Source organism: Chroicocephalus ridibundus, chromosome 6 (assembly GCF_963924245.1).
Source record: "Chroicocephalus ridibundus chromosome 6, bChrRid1.1, whole genome shotgun sequence".
NCBI lineage: Eukaryota > Metazoa > Chordata > Aves > Charadriiformes > Laridae > Chroicocephalus > Chroicocephalus ridibundus.
This window is the reverse complement of record NC_086289.1, coordinates 22762823-22775371: the sequence shown is the minus strand read 5'-3', so window position 1 is coordinate 22775371 and position 12549 is coordinate 22762823. Positions and strand designations below refer to the sequence as shown.

Here is a 12549-nt window from a genome sequence, read left to right as displayed (position 1 = left end):
AATCCAATGGGGAACCACTGAGCTTTGGAGAGGTGGCATCAGAGCAAGTTGTCTGTCTGCTTTGCATGAGAGACTTACAAGAGTTACTTTAGTTTGGACAGTGCCCAGAAGATGCTATAAAGATCCTAAAAAGGATACTTCAGAGACCTCCTCATGCACCGTGGGACACAGCTCACTGTTTCTCTCCCTCCTACACCTACGGGAGACCCTGAAGTTCGATGCCCAGAAAACAGCAGGTCAGGAAGCAAAGTGCACAGGGAAAGTTCTCTGAGTGGGGATTCAGAAAGCAACCCAGGGTACTTCTGCTCTTCCAGCAGCAGAGAGGATCCTGTTCGGGAAACACAGGGAGTGAGCACAGCTCACAAGTGCTGGTCCCTGAAGCAATCAAGAAAAGTAATTGAGTCACTCAATTATTTCTTGGACTCCAAGAGAAGAACGACCTCACCGCACACTTCAGTCTCAGGTTTCCACAGTGCACAGTTTCTTGTGCATCCACATGCCCACCCTGCCTCAGGAGAAAGGTTCCCAAGGATCCAAGTCATTTGTGGGAAAACTCTGCTCCCGAGATCTCCCACGCGTTTTGAGACACTCACCCCTGAGCAAACAGGGAGCAATGTTTTCACTACTGACCAGTGAAATTTCCTCCGATCATATAGGGGATGACTCCCCCTGGCCAGATCCTCTCAGCCCTGGCTGTGGTTGCCCTGCGCACTCTGGGAGAGGAGCGTGTATCCATCCCAGACTCATCTTTATATTCCTTCCTCTTCGGCCTCCTCGCAAGCGTTGTGTTCTGCCTGCCGTCTGCAAGACAGAGTGGCAACACTGTTTAAATCCTCTTTAGTTCCACGTGCAGCCCTCAGGTAATACCCTGGAGCTTCAGAAAAAGAAAAACAGAAAAAGCAAGATGTTAATCCAAACCAGAAGCCATTGCCAGATTTGCCAGTGATTTGTTTGGGATTTAGAGATAGTTAATCTGTAGCAACCTGGCCCTTCTTGCCTTAGAGCGTCAATATGCACTATGCCAAACCTGTTCTCCCAGAAAAGTATGGAGGGACACCCCCCATCTCTATCCACCCACTCTCTCCAACAGCAACTTTATAGATGGGGACACAGTACTTAAACAAGGGGAATAGGAGGAGAGAGGTCAAACAAGCCCAGGTGTCACTATATATTCTCAACCTGCCCTACTCATCCAGACCTGCAGAGGAAGGTTTGTTCTGGCAGGTTTAGCTTCACAATAGCAACAACTACTCATTCAAGTTGCCCTTGGAAGAAAAGGACAGACCCCTCAGACTGAAACCTATACTCAAGGCTGAAAAGTATTATATAAAATTGTTTGTATTCACGTGCTTGGTCTTGGGTGGTTTGGAAACATATACAGATCAGACAGTCTCTGCTGGAGGAGGGATGCTCAGGGTGGAAAAGCTGAGGCATTCTCTACTTAGCACAAATCTCCATCCATGATGAATATCTTCATTTTAATGAAAAGGAGCAAAAATACAAAAGGGAAAACAGAACACGTGTCTCATTTCTTGCTAAAAAGGCAGAGGAGCCCTGGCTGTGGTGCTCGGTGCTGGCCACAAAACCTGCCTGAGGATTCATGCAGGCTTCTAGGCAGGACACGCACCTTGCCCTGCATCTGTGCTGCTCCAGCTCTGCTCTGATTCTACACAAGTTGCACTTTTAATGTGGTGCGGGTCTGATCCAGCAGAAAATATCCTCCTTTCAGAACTTCCTGGCTGTTCATCCCCTATTTCCTTTGCCATGGGTGACCCCAAACTTCAAAGCAGCCTTAGTCCAGCTGGGTTTTACTAGCACATGTAAGGACTGTGTAGACACCATTTCTTAGATAAACTGCCTGTATTGCATAGCCAACCCATCAGCTGGACTTGGGCAAAGGAATAATAGAGTGCAGGGGTTGCTACACCTGCAGAGGGTGCTGGCCTAAAGGGAACTCTCTTGCCATCTTGAGAGACAGCACTGCTGGTGGTGGCTTCTCAGTGTTGGTGGGCCTCTATGAAGCTCCAAGAGGAGGCATCTAAGCTTTAGTTGCGGTCTTGTGCTTTGTATGGAAATCAGCAAGACTGGCTACAGCTTTGCTTCCCAAGTCAGGGACATTGGCTGTTGGGTTATGAAAAAGCACAAGCCCCACCGAGACCTTCCTCCAGCGACTAGAGGAGCTGCCAAGAGCCTCTTCTCCCATTCATCCCTCCAGCAGCAGCACAGGGAAGCAAACCACTACTGTCAAGGCTGAGGGGATCAAAACAATGGGAAGGAAATTAAGGCAGTGCAGGGGGGGTGAAAGGAATGAACTTCAAACTCTCCCTCCTTCTTTACCAGGTCCACCCCTTCCTGATGGAGGCTTTGCTCTGAATTAAAGGACAAAGGCGGGACTTTGCCTTTTATTCCTCTTCCTCCTGAGCACCTCCCCAGCATGCTGGCTGCACCCAGCATTTCAGAAGCTGCTCCATCCCCAAACCAGCTGCTGGACCCTCTGAGTTGTGGGTTCCCACAATGAAATCAGAGCTGCTCTCCCTTTCTTAGATACACGTATTCCACAGAGGTAGTGCTGGGGCCATTGCAAGGGCCACAGCTGGAAGAAGGGAGAGGGTCTCAAGACACAAGCAATGCTCAAAGATCAGAGGTCTGGACTGATCCTGTAAGCAACACCTTACCTACATGAGTAGGAGAAGCCAACTGCAAAACTTGGCCTGGGTGACAGCCTTGCTTTAGAGGAACAGAAGCTTAAACTGGTTTAGCTGAAACATCCCTACAGCAAGGAGCAGCCAGCTAGCGTTATGCTCTCTGCCTTGGAGTAAAATGGTTTTGCCGTGCCGGTGACAGTCATGGCTACCTGTATGTACTGAGTCTGTCTGGGATGGAGCTAAATTTCCTCATAGTAGCCTGTAAGGTACTATGTTTTGTATTTGTGGCTAAAACTGTGTTGATAACACACCAATGTTCAGGCTATTGCTGAACAGTGCTTGCACGGTGTCAAGGCCTTCTTTTTCCCACTCTGCTGAGCCCTCTCCAATCCCCAAGCAAGTAGACATGGGATAGGCAAGAATCTGGGAGAAGATGCATCTGGGACAGCTGACCCAAGTTGGTCAAATGGATTTTGTCTTCCAAGGTTGCCATTGTTCAGAAACTGGCTGGCCATCTGTCTGCTTGTGGATGGAGGTGAGCAATTGGCTTTTTATCACTTCTTTTTGGTTTGGGTTTTCCCCCCGCCCCCCTCTTTTCTTCAGTTATTAAACTGTCTTTATCTCAACCATTGAGTTTTCTCACTTTTGCTGTTCCTGCTGTGTCACCTATCCTGCTGGAGGAGGGGAATAGTGATCCAGCAGCTGTGTGGGTCCTTGGCTGCTGGTCAGGGTCAACCCACCACACTATACAAGGCAAACCCACCCTTGCAGAGAGTCCACCAACAGCAACAAATGCAGATGCCTGGGCAAGGCTGGTCTCCTAGGCACGGAGGCACACACATGTAACACAGGACAAAACTTGGTTTTACAGGGGATAAAAAAGTAAATAAAAGATACCCAAAGGTCTGGGTGGGGTACCACATTACCCTTTTTAACTGCTTTGTTACTACGATCGGTTGAAGTGGCGTTCTCACTTGGCACAAGAGTCTGTTCTCCCAGGCCTCCTGCAAAGGAAAAAGAGCAGAGACGCATCTCCTGGTGAGTAGGCTGGCGGAGCTCTGACATGGGAAGGACAGCAGCCATCAGTGATGCCTTTTGTGGGTCTGCAGCCACAGAAACTGACTGCTTTCCCTGTACAAGGAACAAGGACTAAGAGCCTGATAAAGCTGGGCTCTTTTCCTGGACTCGTTCCTAGCTCACAGTGACACCTTGCAACTCATTCCCATCCTGTGCCTTAGTTTTTCCATATTCTGAATAGGCAGAAAGTCACTCTAGGGAAGGCTAGTTCCACGGAGATTTACTAAGAATAGGAGCTATACTGTTGCTACCATCCTCCTTGTAAGTACCACTATTAAATCTCAAATCTAAAAAGGTACTCTGTCAAGGCAAAGAATGATCTACTTAAGAGAGAATCACAACCAGGTAACGCAGGAGGAGGACCAAGTTCCACTTCATATTCACTTAGCTACCGGGCTAGCAAGGTGCCAGACACAGCGAAGTTCTGAATGCTCGCAGGCAGCTCATGGATACTTGCTTTAATCAAAGCAGTTTTTAGAGCACTGGAAGGACCCCGAATTACGCATCTTCTGTCTCGATTTTGTAACTATATTTTTCTGTTCACAAAATATTTTCTGATCTTTCATCACCATCATTTTCCACTTCCCCTAAAATGCCTGTTTCTAAACTAATTCCCCTAATATTATCCAGCAAAGCAAAAAACAAACAAAAAAACCAATAAAGCCCCCCCCAATCCCCAAAACTCTGAGAAGCTAAATACTTCAAAGTGGGTAAAGAAGCAGAGTTATTTTTTCACAATATTGGTTTTCTGTGGTATTTTTCAATTTCTTAAAAATGTTTAAATGAATAAAAAGTTCAGAGTGCTTAACAATTTTGCAGTCTACCATAAAATATACCCAGGGATCTGCTGATTGTCCCGCTAAGGGGAGCAGGGAGAAAGGATGGAATCTCCAACGTGAGGTGCACCAAACTGTGTAACTCAAAGCCTCTCAAGGCTTGTTTAGATGTCTCCTGCCCGCATGCAAAAAAAATACATATGAATTTCTAAAAATCAGCATCTGGACACTTCAATAGGTGCAAATCTTCACAGTTTAAACCAGAATTCTACAAGGAAGGGGAGTGGGATGTTTCCCACTGTTTCAGCGTACCTGCTCCAGCCTCTTGCTACATTGGTAACTTGAGCTGCGCCAAATGCAACCTTCCAGGAAGCATTTAAAGTTCCTGGGATAGCTTTCGTATTTTGGCCATCTCTTAAATGCAGGTTGACCAATGATCATACAGTCTTGAGATTTGAATTCTATGTAGTACCAGCAGCTGCTGAGTGTGGGGAGGGAGGGAGAACTAGGAGATCATCCAGCAGCAAGACAACATTCAGGACAGAGAAAGTAGAAGAAAAATGCAGTGAAAGGGACAGAAGAATGGTTGGAAAATGGGGGAGGGGGAAAGAGAAAAGAACAAGGGTCTTCTTTCTATAGCTGTCTGTCTCCCAGGTTTCCTGGGCTTCCCATTTTGCAAGGTCCAACTTGGGAACACCACAGAAGCCAGAGAGCAACTATACAGAGTATAGAAACCTGGGCAGCAAGCCACTGAACAGTCACAGACGCAACATGGAAAACCAGCCCAGCACCTTTTTGGCACGAAAGCTCTCTGTAGTGACTGCAGTACGAGGGAGAACTCAAAAACAGTGCCTAGGGTGAGAAAAGCACAACATGTGAGACAGCAAGATGTACAACAGATAAATAAAACATGCTTTGGGACTACAATCACAGCCTTAAGAAGGTGGTGCTGATACCACTGCTGTTGTCCCCCTCCCTCCTTCCCCACCTTGTTATTGTGGTTCCCCTGTGAGCAGAAGGGAGGCTGAATGAGCTGATCTCTGCAGAGGTATTAGCAAGAGCAAGTTTTTACAGTCTTGATGGCAAGGTAAAACAGGAATAGCATGATCAACCACCACATGCAGAAAGGGAGACACTGTTAGTCATACAGCACTGCTGGATGCTGTGTGGACACTTCAAGAGAGATGTCCCACTTTCAAGAGAGCTGGACATCTTCCAGCCCCCAAACCAGTCTTGCTTTGCCAGCTGGAAAACTCTTCTTTTTGCTCTGGAGCTGGCTTCTCACAAACCCTTCTCCAAGGGGGCAAGGACAGGGGAAAAGGTACGTCTCTGACACCTTGGAGGAGGGGCATCAAATTCTACCTCTCTGACATTATACTACTATAACTAATTAGAATATCAGGAAAGGGATGATGAAAGACAGCAATAAAATAAACCGGAGGAAAGTAAAATACTCACTCTCGGCTGACTATAGGTTAAAGCTTCCTGGTCCAAGAGACGCACTAAATCAGGGGATTGTCTCCCAGAGGAAGTGCCATAATTTAACAGCGCTTGACTGGACAAAAGCCACTAGATGTGTGAACAGGAACAAGCCTGATTCAACAAGATGGATTGCTCTGAACTCTATCGCTCTTTTCCAGCCTCAATGTCCCATCCTAAGATTTCCCTTTGTTTTCTTTCATGACCAGTCCTCGTCACTTCCTTAAGCCCAATCCCAACAAAAGTTCCTCTTCTCAGTTAAATTTTACATCCCCAGGAATTCTCACCCCCCCGCCCCAAAGTATGCTATTCTTCACACAATATCCCATTCCATTTAAAGGAAACCCCAACCAGACATTCACCACCAGAATTATTAAGGCATGCGGTCTTTGCTGAAGCAAAGGATAATTTTGTATTTCTAAATAAATGCAGCTTGCTTCCAGTCACAAACAGATTGCTTCTTAATTGAATTTGGGAGGTGAATTATATGCTGAATTAGGAAAAAAGAACAACTCCGCATTTAGTGAATTGTTCTCCTAAGAAGGAACTGTATGGGATTGAATTGCAAATGATGGCACCAAACCCTACAGCCGGGGCCCCTCTCCTGCACCCGAGCTGCTGACCTCTGCCGTGCTGCCGTGTCATTTGCGCAGGCTGCTTTTCCAAGCTGCGAGCACATTCTTTCCCAGAGATCAGTGCAAGCCTTGGTTTCTTATGCAAAGGAGATGTTTGAATAAACTAGTGTGACTAATGAAATCTACAACATCTTTGCATATTTTGTCTCATTGTAGCCGATGAAAAGGGAGAGCACTACACAAAGGCCAGATATGGGTGTGCAGATATATCGGATATTTTCAAACACTACTAATCCCACTAGTGCAGACAGGGAGCACCCATAACCTTCTCTCCCACAAGGGTGTTTTTGAATCATACATGAGAAGTTTGGAAGATACTGTTACTATATTTGCTTGAGCTTTTAGACATTTCCTACCCTTATGACACCTAAACATATCCCAAAGATTAAAGTGACTTGACAGACAGTTAGCCCTCTCTTCTGATTCTTCCCAAGAGAAGGCTAATGCATGATCGCAGCAAAACAAAGATAAGTAACTGATGTGCCATAATCAATAAATAAGGAAGCCAAGAAATGCACCTTGCATCTGGAAACAGCTGCACATAGGGTGCAGGTTCTGTTGCCTCCTCAACGTGCTCCTGAAGTTGTATCTCTCTGTCGGTCCATTCTGTCACCTCCAACAGCAGAGCAGATGCCAGCGTTACTGCTCCAGAGCATGAAATGCCCACGTATGTATTGAAACCTATTATCATTAGAAACACTGAAGGGGAGAATGGAGATATTCAGTTTGACACAATGCTCTGTGGAAGGCCAATACTGTAATAAATAGGCAGGCTTGGTCTACCGCTTACAGTAACCCATAATGAGACGAACAAAACAGGATTGGCTTTTCTGTTTTTTAATATATATCCAGTGGTTAACAAGCCCTCCAAGATAACTTTCATCCTCAGTACTTCCCACCTGCTGCTGTGCCAGACCAGACATCACCTTTCTCCAGCCCAACTGTTTAAGCTTTGTCTGCTACGACCACAGCCAGGGATCATACAGAATTTGTTAGATCATGCCTTCGTGCAGAGAGCTGTACCAGATCTCCTAAGCTCTTTTAACTCCCACATTTTTATGATTCAATCCTTCCTAACAATTTGTCCTGCTTAACAGCTATGACCTCAGCAGGACACTGATGGACTCCTTAACTAGATAACTTAATTTCTGTGCACGACCTGGCAGAGAACACACAGGAGATTCTCAATCCGATCCAGGCTGGGAACATTTCATCTTCTACCTACAGTGCACTTGTACAACAACTCATTTTTTCTGTTTCCCACAGACCAGCACTGACAAGGAAGCTTCGCTGACTGACAGAAACATCCAGTAGTTCAAATGCACCGTAAATCTGAGATAAATCCACTATGCTTGCAACCCTGGATGAAGAACAGGTGCCTAAATTGTTTGCAGGAATGAGAGAGGCAGCCTGAAGGGGTAGGTAGGGGTCCAGCAAAGCAGAAAGCAGCGGGCTTGTAGCATCATTGGGAAAAAAGTAGTTTCTCCCACTCTTCCAAAAGAGGAAAATGAAAATCCAATTTTGTTAAAAGAAGTCCAAGTTGTTCAGCTGGAACCAAAATAAAATACAACATATTAAGAGAGAGAGAGCACAAAAGCATGCCATCAAAACTATGCTGTTTGCAGTTCCCTTGTACCACTAGCACAGGATAAAAGATGTGTAACCTGATGAAAGAGCAGGAAGCAGACTCCATTCAGTACCCATAATTCCCACAAGACAGGGTGAGACTAGGAGAAGTAGTAATATATTGGACCTGGAAATTTATCTTGCACAAGATGCAACTTAGAGCTGAAGATATTTATTGCTGTGCATGTTCTAATTCTGGGGTTTTTTAAAACTCAAGTAGTCTGAACCACCGAAGAGGGGGCAACCAGATCTCTTAATAAATAAAGCTTCTGTGCTTGCTTCCACTTGATTACAAACCGTGAGGGGCATCTTGTCTGAAAAAGGAGAGGAAAGCTAGGCAAAGCAGCTCACTAGTGAATCAGGATACATGTAGTGGGCCTAGAAATACCCACCACCTTCCTATTGAGTCCCTGTAAGACCTCAAAGCCGCTTAAGAGGCAGCCGACTTCTAAAACATTTTAACACCACCTGTCTTCTAGCTTTTATCTGAAAACGCTACTCTGGGGCCAGATGAGTTACCCACCTGAAAGCAAAGGAGAAACATCAGTCTATCCCGAGATACTTCAAGCTTCATTTTCAGACTACTCCTATCTAGAATTTTAGTCTAAAATCCAACTAGAATCCAACAGGAATTGTAGGCATCTGAAAAATTGCAGTTTGAGAACACAAAATGTTCCTACATTGAAACATCTCCCTTTTTTCCAAAGTGTAAGTGTTCCCACTAAAATCAAAACCTAACAGCTCCAGAGGAGTTTCAAGCCAGGACAATTTTTCCTCTCCAGACCGATGAAGACTCCCTCCATGTTCAGTGGATCTCCTCTTCCTTCCCTGGTTCCTGTCCCCACAGGGGAAGGGCTCCATACCTGAACTTGGAAGGTAGCTACTATCACTACCTTCATCACCTCTGCTGAAGACAAAGGAGCACTGAGGACTTCACCAGGCGAATAACTTGACTGTACACATAATTATCTGGTCTAATGCGGACTGAACCTCAGCAAGACTTTTTCTAATATGCCTTAGTGTGCAAGAAAGGCCATTTCAGAGCTAGGACACAACCAGCAAAACAAGCATCATAAAATACATTTTTTAAAAAATTATTCATAATTTCACTTCCCCTGCCCATGCCTTAAAACACCTCACTTCCATACGCTTATTCAACATATGTGCTACTCACACGCCACAGCTCGGAGACTGGATTTCAAACAGCAGCTACAAGGAAGCACCAACAAAACCAAAAAGCACAGGTAACATTAAATACACATCACTGAGCTTCAGTTCTGGAAAACTTTGTCATATTATGCCCATCAGAGAAGCTTCTGGAAGAACAGGATAAGTCAAGCTTGATGTTATATGCTGCTTTTTAACTTCTTCATTAACCAGTGGTCAACAACCTTTTAGCACAGAAAAAACACTTTATTGCACTGGATTTTCTAACCACAGAGAAAGTGATGATTTTATTAAAACAAGCTCTGCTGGGAAAATGCATTCAGAATGTGGAACAGATGTTTCCCAGAGATGGTGGAGACTCTATAGCAAAAACCTTTCATAAACCCCAGGGCCCTGGAGATCTGAGCAAATGATTTGAGATAGATCCTTCAGCATTTCCTGTCAGTGGAATAACTGAAGTTCCCTCAATTTACTTAAAGAAAAATAAATTAAAAAGGAGAAGAATTCTGAACCCCAAATTCCCTGCAGGAATCTATTTTTCATATTCGGAGTAAGCTGACTAGCTGCAATAACTCAGGAGAGCCACAGGGTCCAGAGGCTTGACAAGCAGATGTGTCATCTCCACATCAGTTCTGCAAATGCTTGTGTGGGATGAGGACACCGGCCTCCCTGGGAAGTTCATGAGAAGTGGAAGGTGAACACAGCTAAGAAAATGCAGAGCTGCCACAACATGAGCTGCAAAGTACTTAAAGTACCAAGCCCTTCTGCTCGCCATCTGTGTTTGGTGTGGCACAGCAGGAGCATAGGCAGCACCCTTCCCCGACACCCTGTTTTCTCCCTGGGCACTCCCTGCTGTTCTGGAAGTGGGAGCATCATTTTAATACTGTGATGCATCTTCTTTTTACAGAAGGTGTTGCAAGAAACAAGACAACCTGACCCAATCTCTCCACCAACCTTTCAACTGAGAGTCAATGCTTAGGGGAGCAAAGCTCTCTGGGGACAAGGAAGGACTGAGAAGACTGGAAGGGATCTTTTCCTGCAGGCAGCAACCACCCCCTCTGTTCCCTGGGGTAAAAAGACAGACAGATGAGAGAGAAAAGAAAGAAAAAAGTTACCTACAACCTGTGTCGTGTCACCAATTTCTTCCAGTGAGAGAGAGTCCTGCAAGTCCCAGTGCTTTTACTAAGGCAAGTGAAAATTAAAAACTAAACCGAGTACACAAGTACTCTGGCCATGTACATGTCTCTGCTGCATGGTCAGGTCCCCCGACACAAATAGCAACTTCTTCCCTCCCAGCGCATCAAAGCAACAACTATCAACACCAAAATGTGTAGCACCAACTACCCCCCGACCCCGTTGATTTCTCATTACTCTGAGGGTCAAGATCTATTTCTAGCAGGTGTCTTGCTCTCTACTACATTGCTCTAAATTCACGATAATCCTCCTCCTCCCGTGTCCCTCCTTTGAAAGGAAAGAAAAACAGAAGTGAACTTGCAGGTGGCAAGGAAACCGTAAGAGCTGTTTGGGTTCACCCACCACTGTTCCAGCAGGCTGTACAAACCCTCCCGCCCCCCGCCGCTAACATCCCCTTCCCTCTGACCTGCACAGACTAATTGCTTCAGCCTCACTCTACTCCAGGCAGGGCCAGGCACAGCTCCTGCGCTGCCTTGCAGCGTCCCCCTGCCCCGGTCCGCGTTCCAGCTGTGGGCTCCCAGTCAGAGCCTGGGGCTCTCCGCAGCCCGGCCAGACCGCTCCTCCCACTCAGCCTTCCTAATCCTTTTGTTTTCTCCTTACCTTGTTTATACTGGATAAAAATTAACTCAAAATGAAAACACTACACTGGAAGCTAAATTATGTTCGAATGCAATTAAAACTCCTTGCACGGAGAGTGTGTGGTGCCAGCATAGAGATGTTTACTTCCAGCTTGCTTTCTGCCCGGATATTCCGATGCTCCCAATCCTGGAGCTTCTTGGAGACTTTTGGTGCCTTCTTACCCCCCAGGAGCCAGTGCCATGTTTAACAGGCAGTTAAGCACCCTAAGTAGACATAGCAGAGACACCCTGTCTACTTGGTCACCTACCAGCTCCACCACAGCTCCTTTAAGGGACACCCCAAACTGATTGCCAACAGCAGGGAAACTAAGGCATGAAGTAGGGCTAGTGGGGCTTGAAAAGCTTTGGGAGCACAAGCCAAACGTGGCCACTGCTGAGTAGCCTTAAGGCCACCTCCAGCCCCATGGTCAAACAGATGCCCAAATCATTTGCAGTCATTAAATACGCAGCGGGGGAGCTGGGCGGGTAAGCGGCAGAGGAGCTTCCCTCACTGCAGCGAGCTGCCCACTGAGGGCTGCCGGCAGAGAAGCTGCCCCGTCCGTCCCAGGGATGGCTGCAGTTTGCTGGGGGATAGTTTGGTCGGTCTCAAACCCACTCTCTGCCACAAACCGACTCCAGGATTCGGCAACACCATCAACTGCAAAAAGAAGAGCGGCTAATCCCCTCCCCGGCACAGCCCTGTACATCTCACGCTATCTTCTCCACTCTGGGAAGTGGAACAGCAAGATAATCTGAATATTTTCTTTTGCCTCTGATCTTTGCCCCGGAGAAACTTGTTACCCGTTCCCCAGGGCTGTCCAAGTCACCATCTGGCCTCAGAACTACGGCAGCAAACACAATCCAGCATTTCAGCTTAAAACTAATTTGCTTTCTTTCCCCACTTGACAGCTGAATAAATACTTTGTCCTTGCCATTTGAAAAGGGGAGCTGCAGCGAAGGTCTTTTTGTCCACTGTAGCTACAAGTGCCAGCCTTCTTTCCAAATTAGGCCCGAACAAGCAGCTCGAAGTGAACGCATTTATTCCACAAATGTAACCCCTTTCTGTTCACAATCAACCACGAGCAGTTTACAACTTCTTCTAATTTATTTGTTGTTTGCTATTATCCATCAAGCCATTTTGGCCACCGATTGTTTCTTGGAACTGCCGGCTATTTCGCCGAACGGGGTAAGAAACATTTATTTTGTGGGCACAGCAACATTCCTGCTTGAAAGCAGAGAGCCTGAGGGTCACGGCGTCCAAGCCAGCCTCGCGGAGTGACCATCCTGCAACGGCTGCTCTCAGAGCTTATTAGACCCCACTCTTTTGCTGGCC

General features: G+C 46.3%; 1 protein-coding gene across 7 annotated transcripts in view; it reads right to left on the bottom strand.

The window, feature by feature from the left end:
• TLL2 (tolloid like 2) overlaps positions 1-12549 on the bottom strand; it is a 126472-nt gene that overhangs the window by 64450 nt on the left and 49473 nt on the right. For all 7 annotated transcript variants that reach the window (XR_010071649.1, XM_063339078.1, XM_063339080.1 and 4 more), the window contains 2 exons: positions 3572-3649; positions 631-801 (listed from right to left, as the gene is read on the bottom strand). Coding sequence is in view for 6 of the 7 variants with exons in the window: in XM_063339078.1 (XP_063195148.1) it covers positions 631-801; positions 3572-3649 (249 nt within the window). In the remaining variant the exon portion in view is untranslated. The remainder of the gene's footprint in view (positions 1-630; positions 802-3571; positions 3650-12549) is intronic.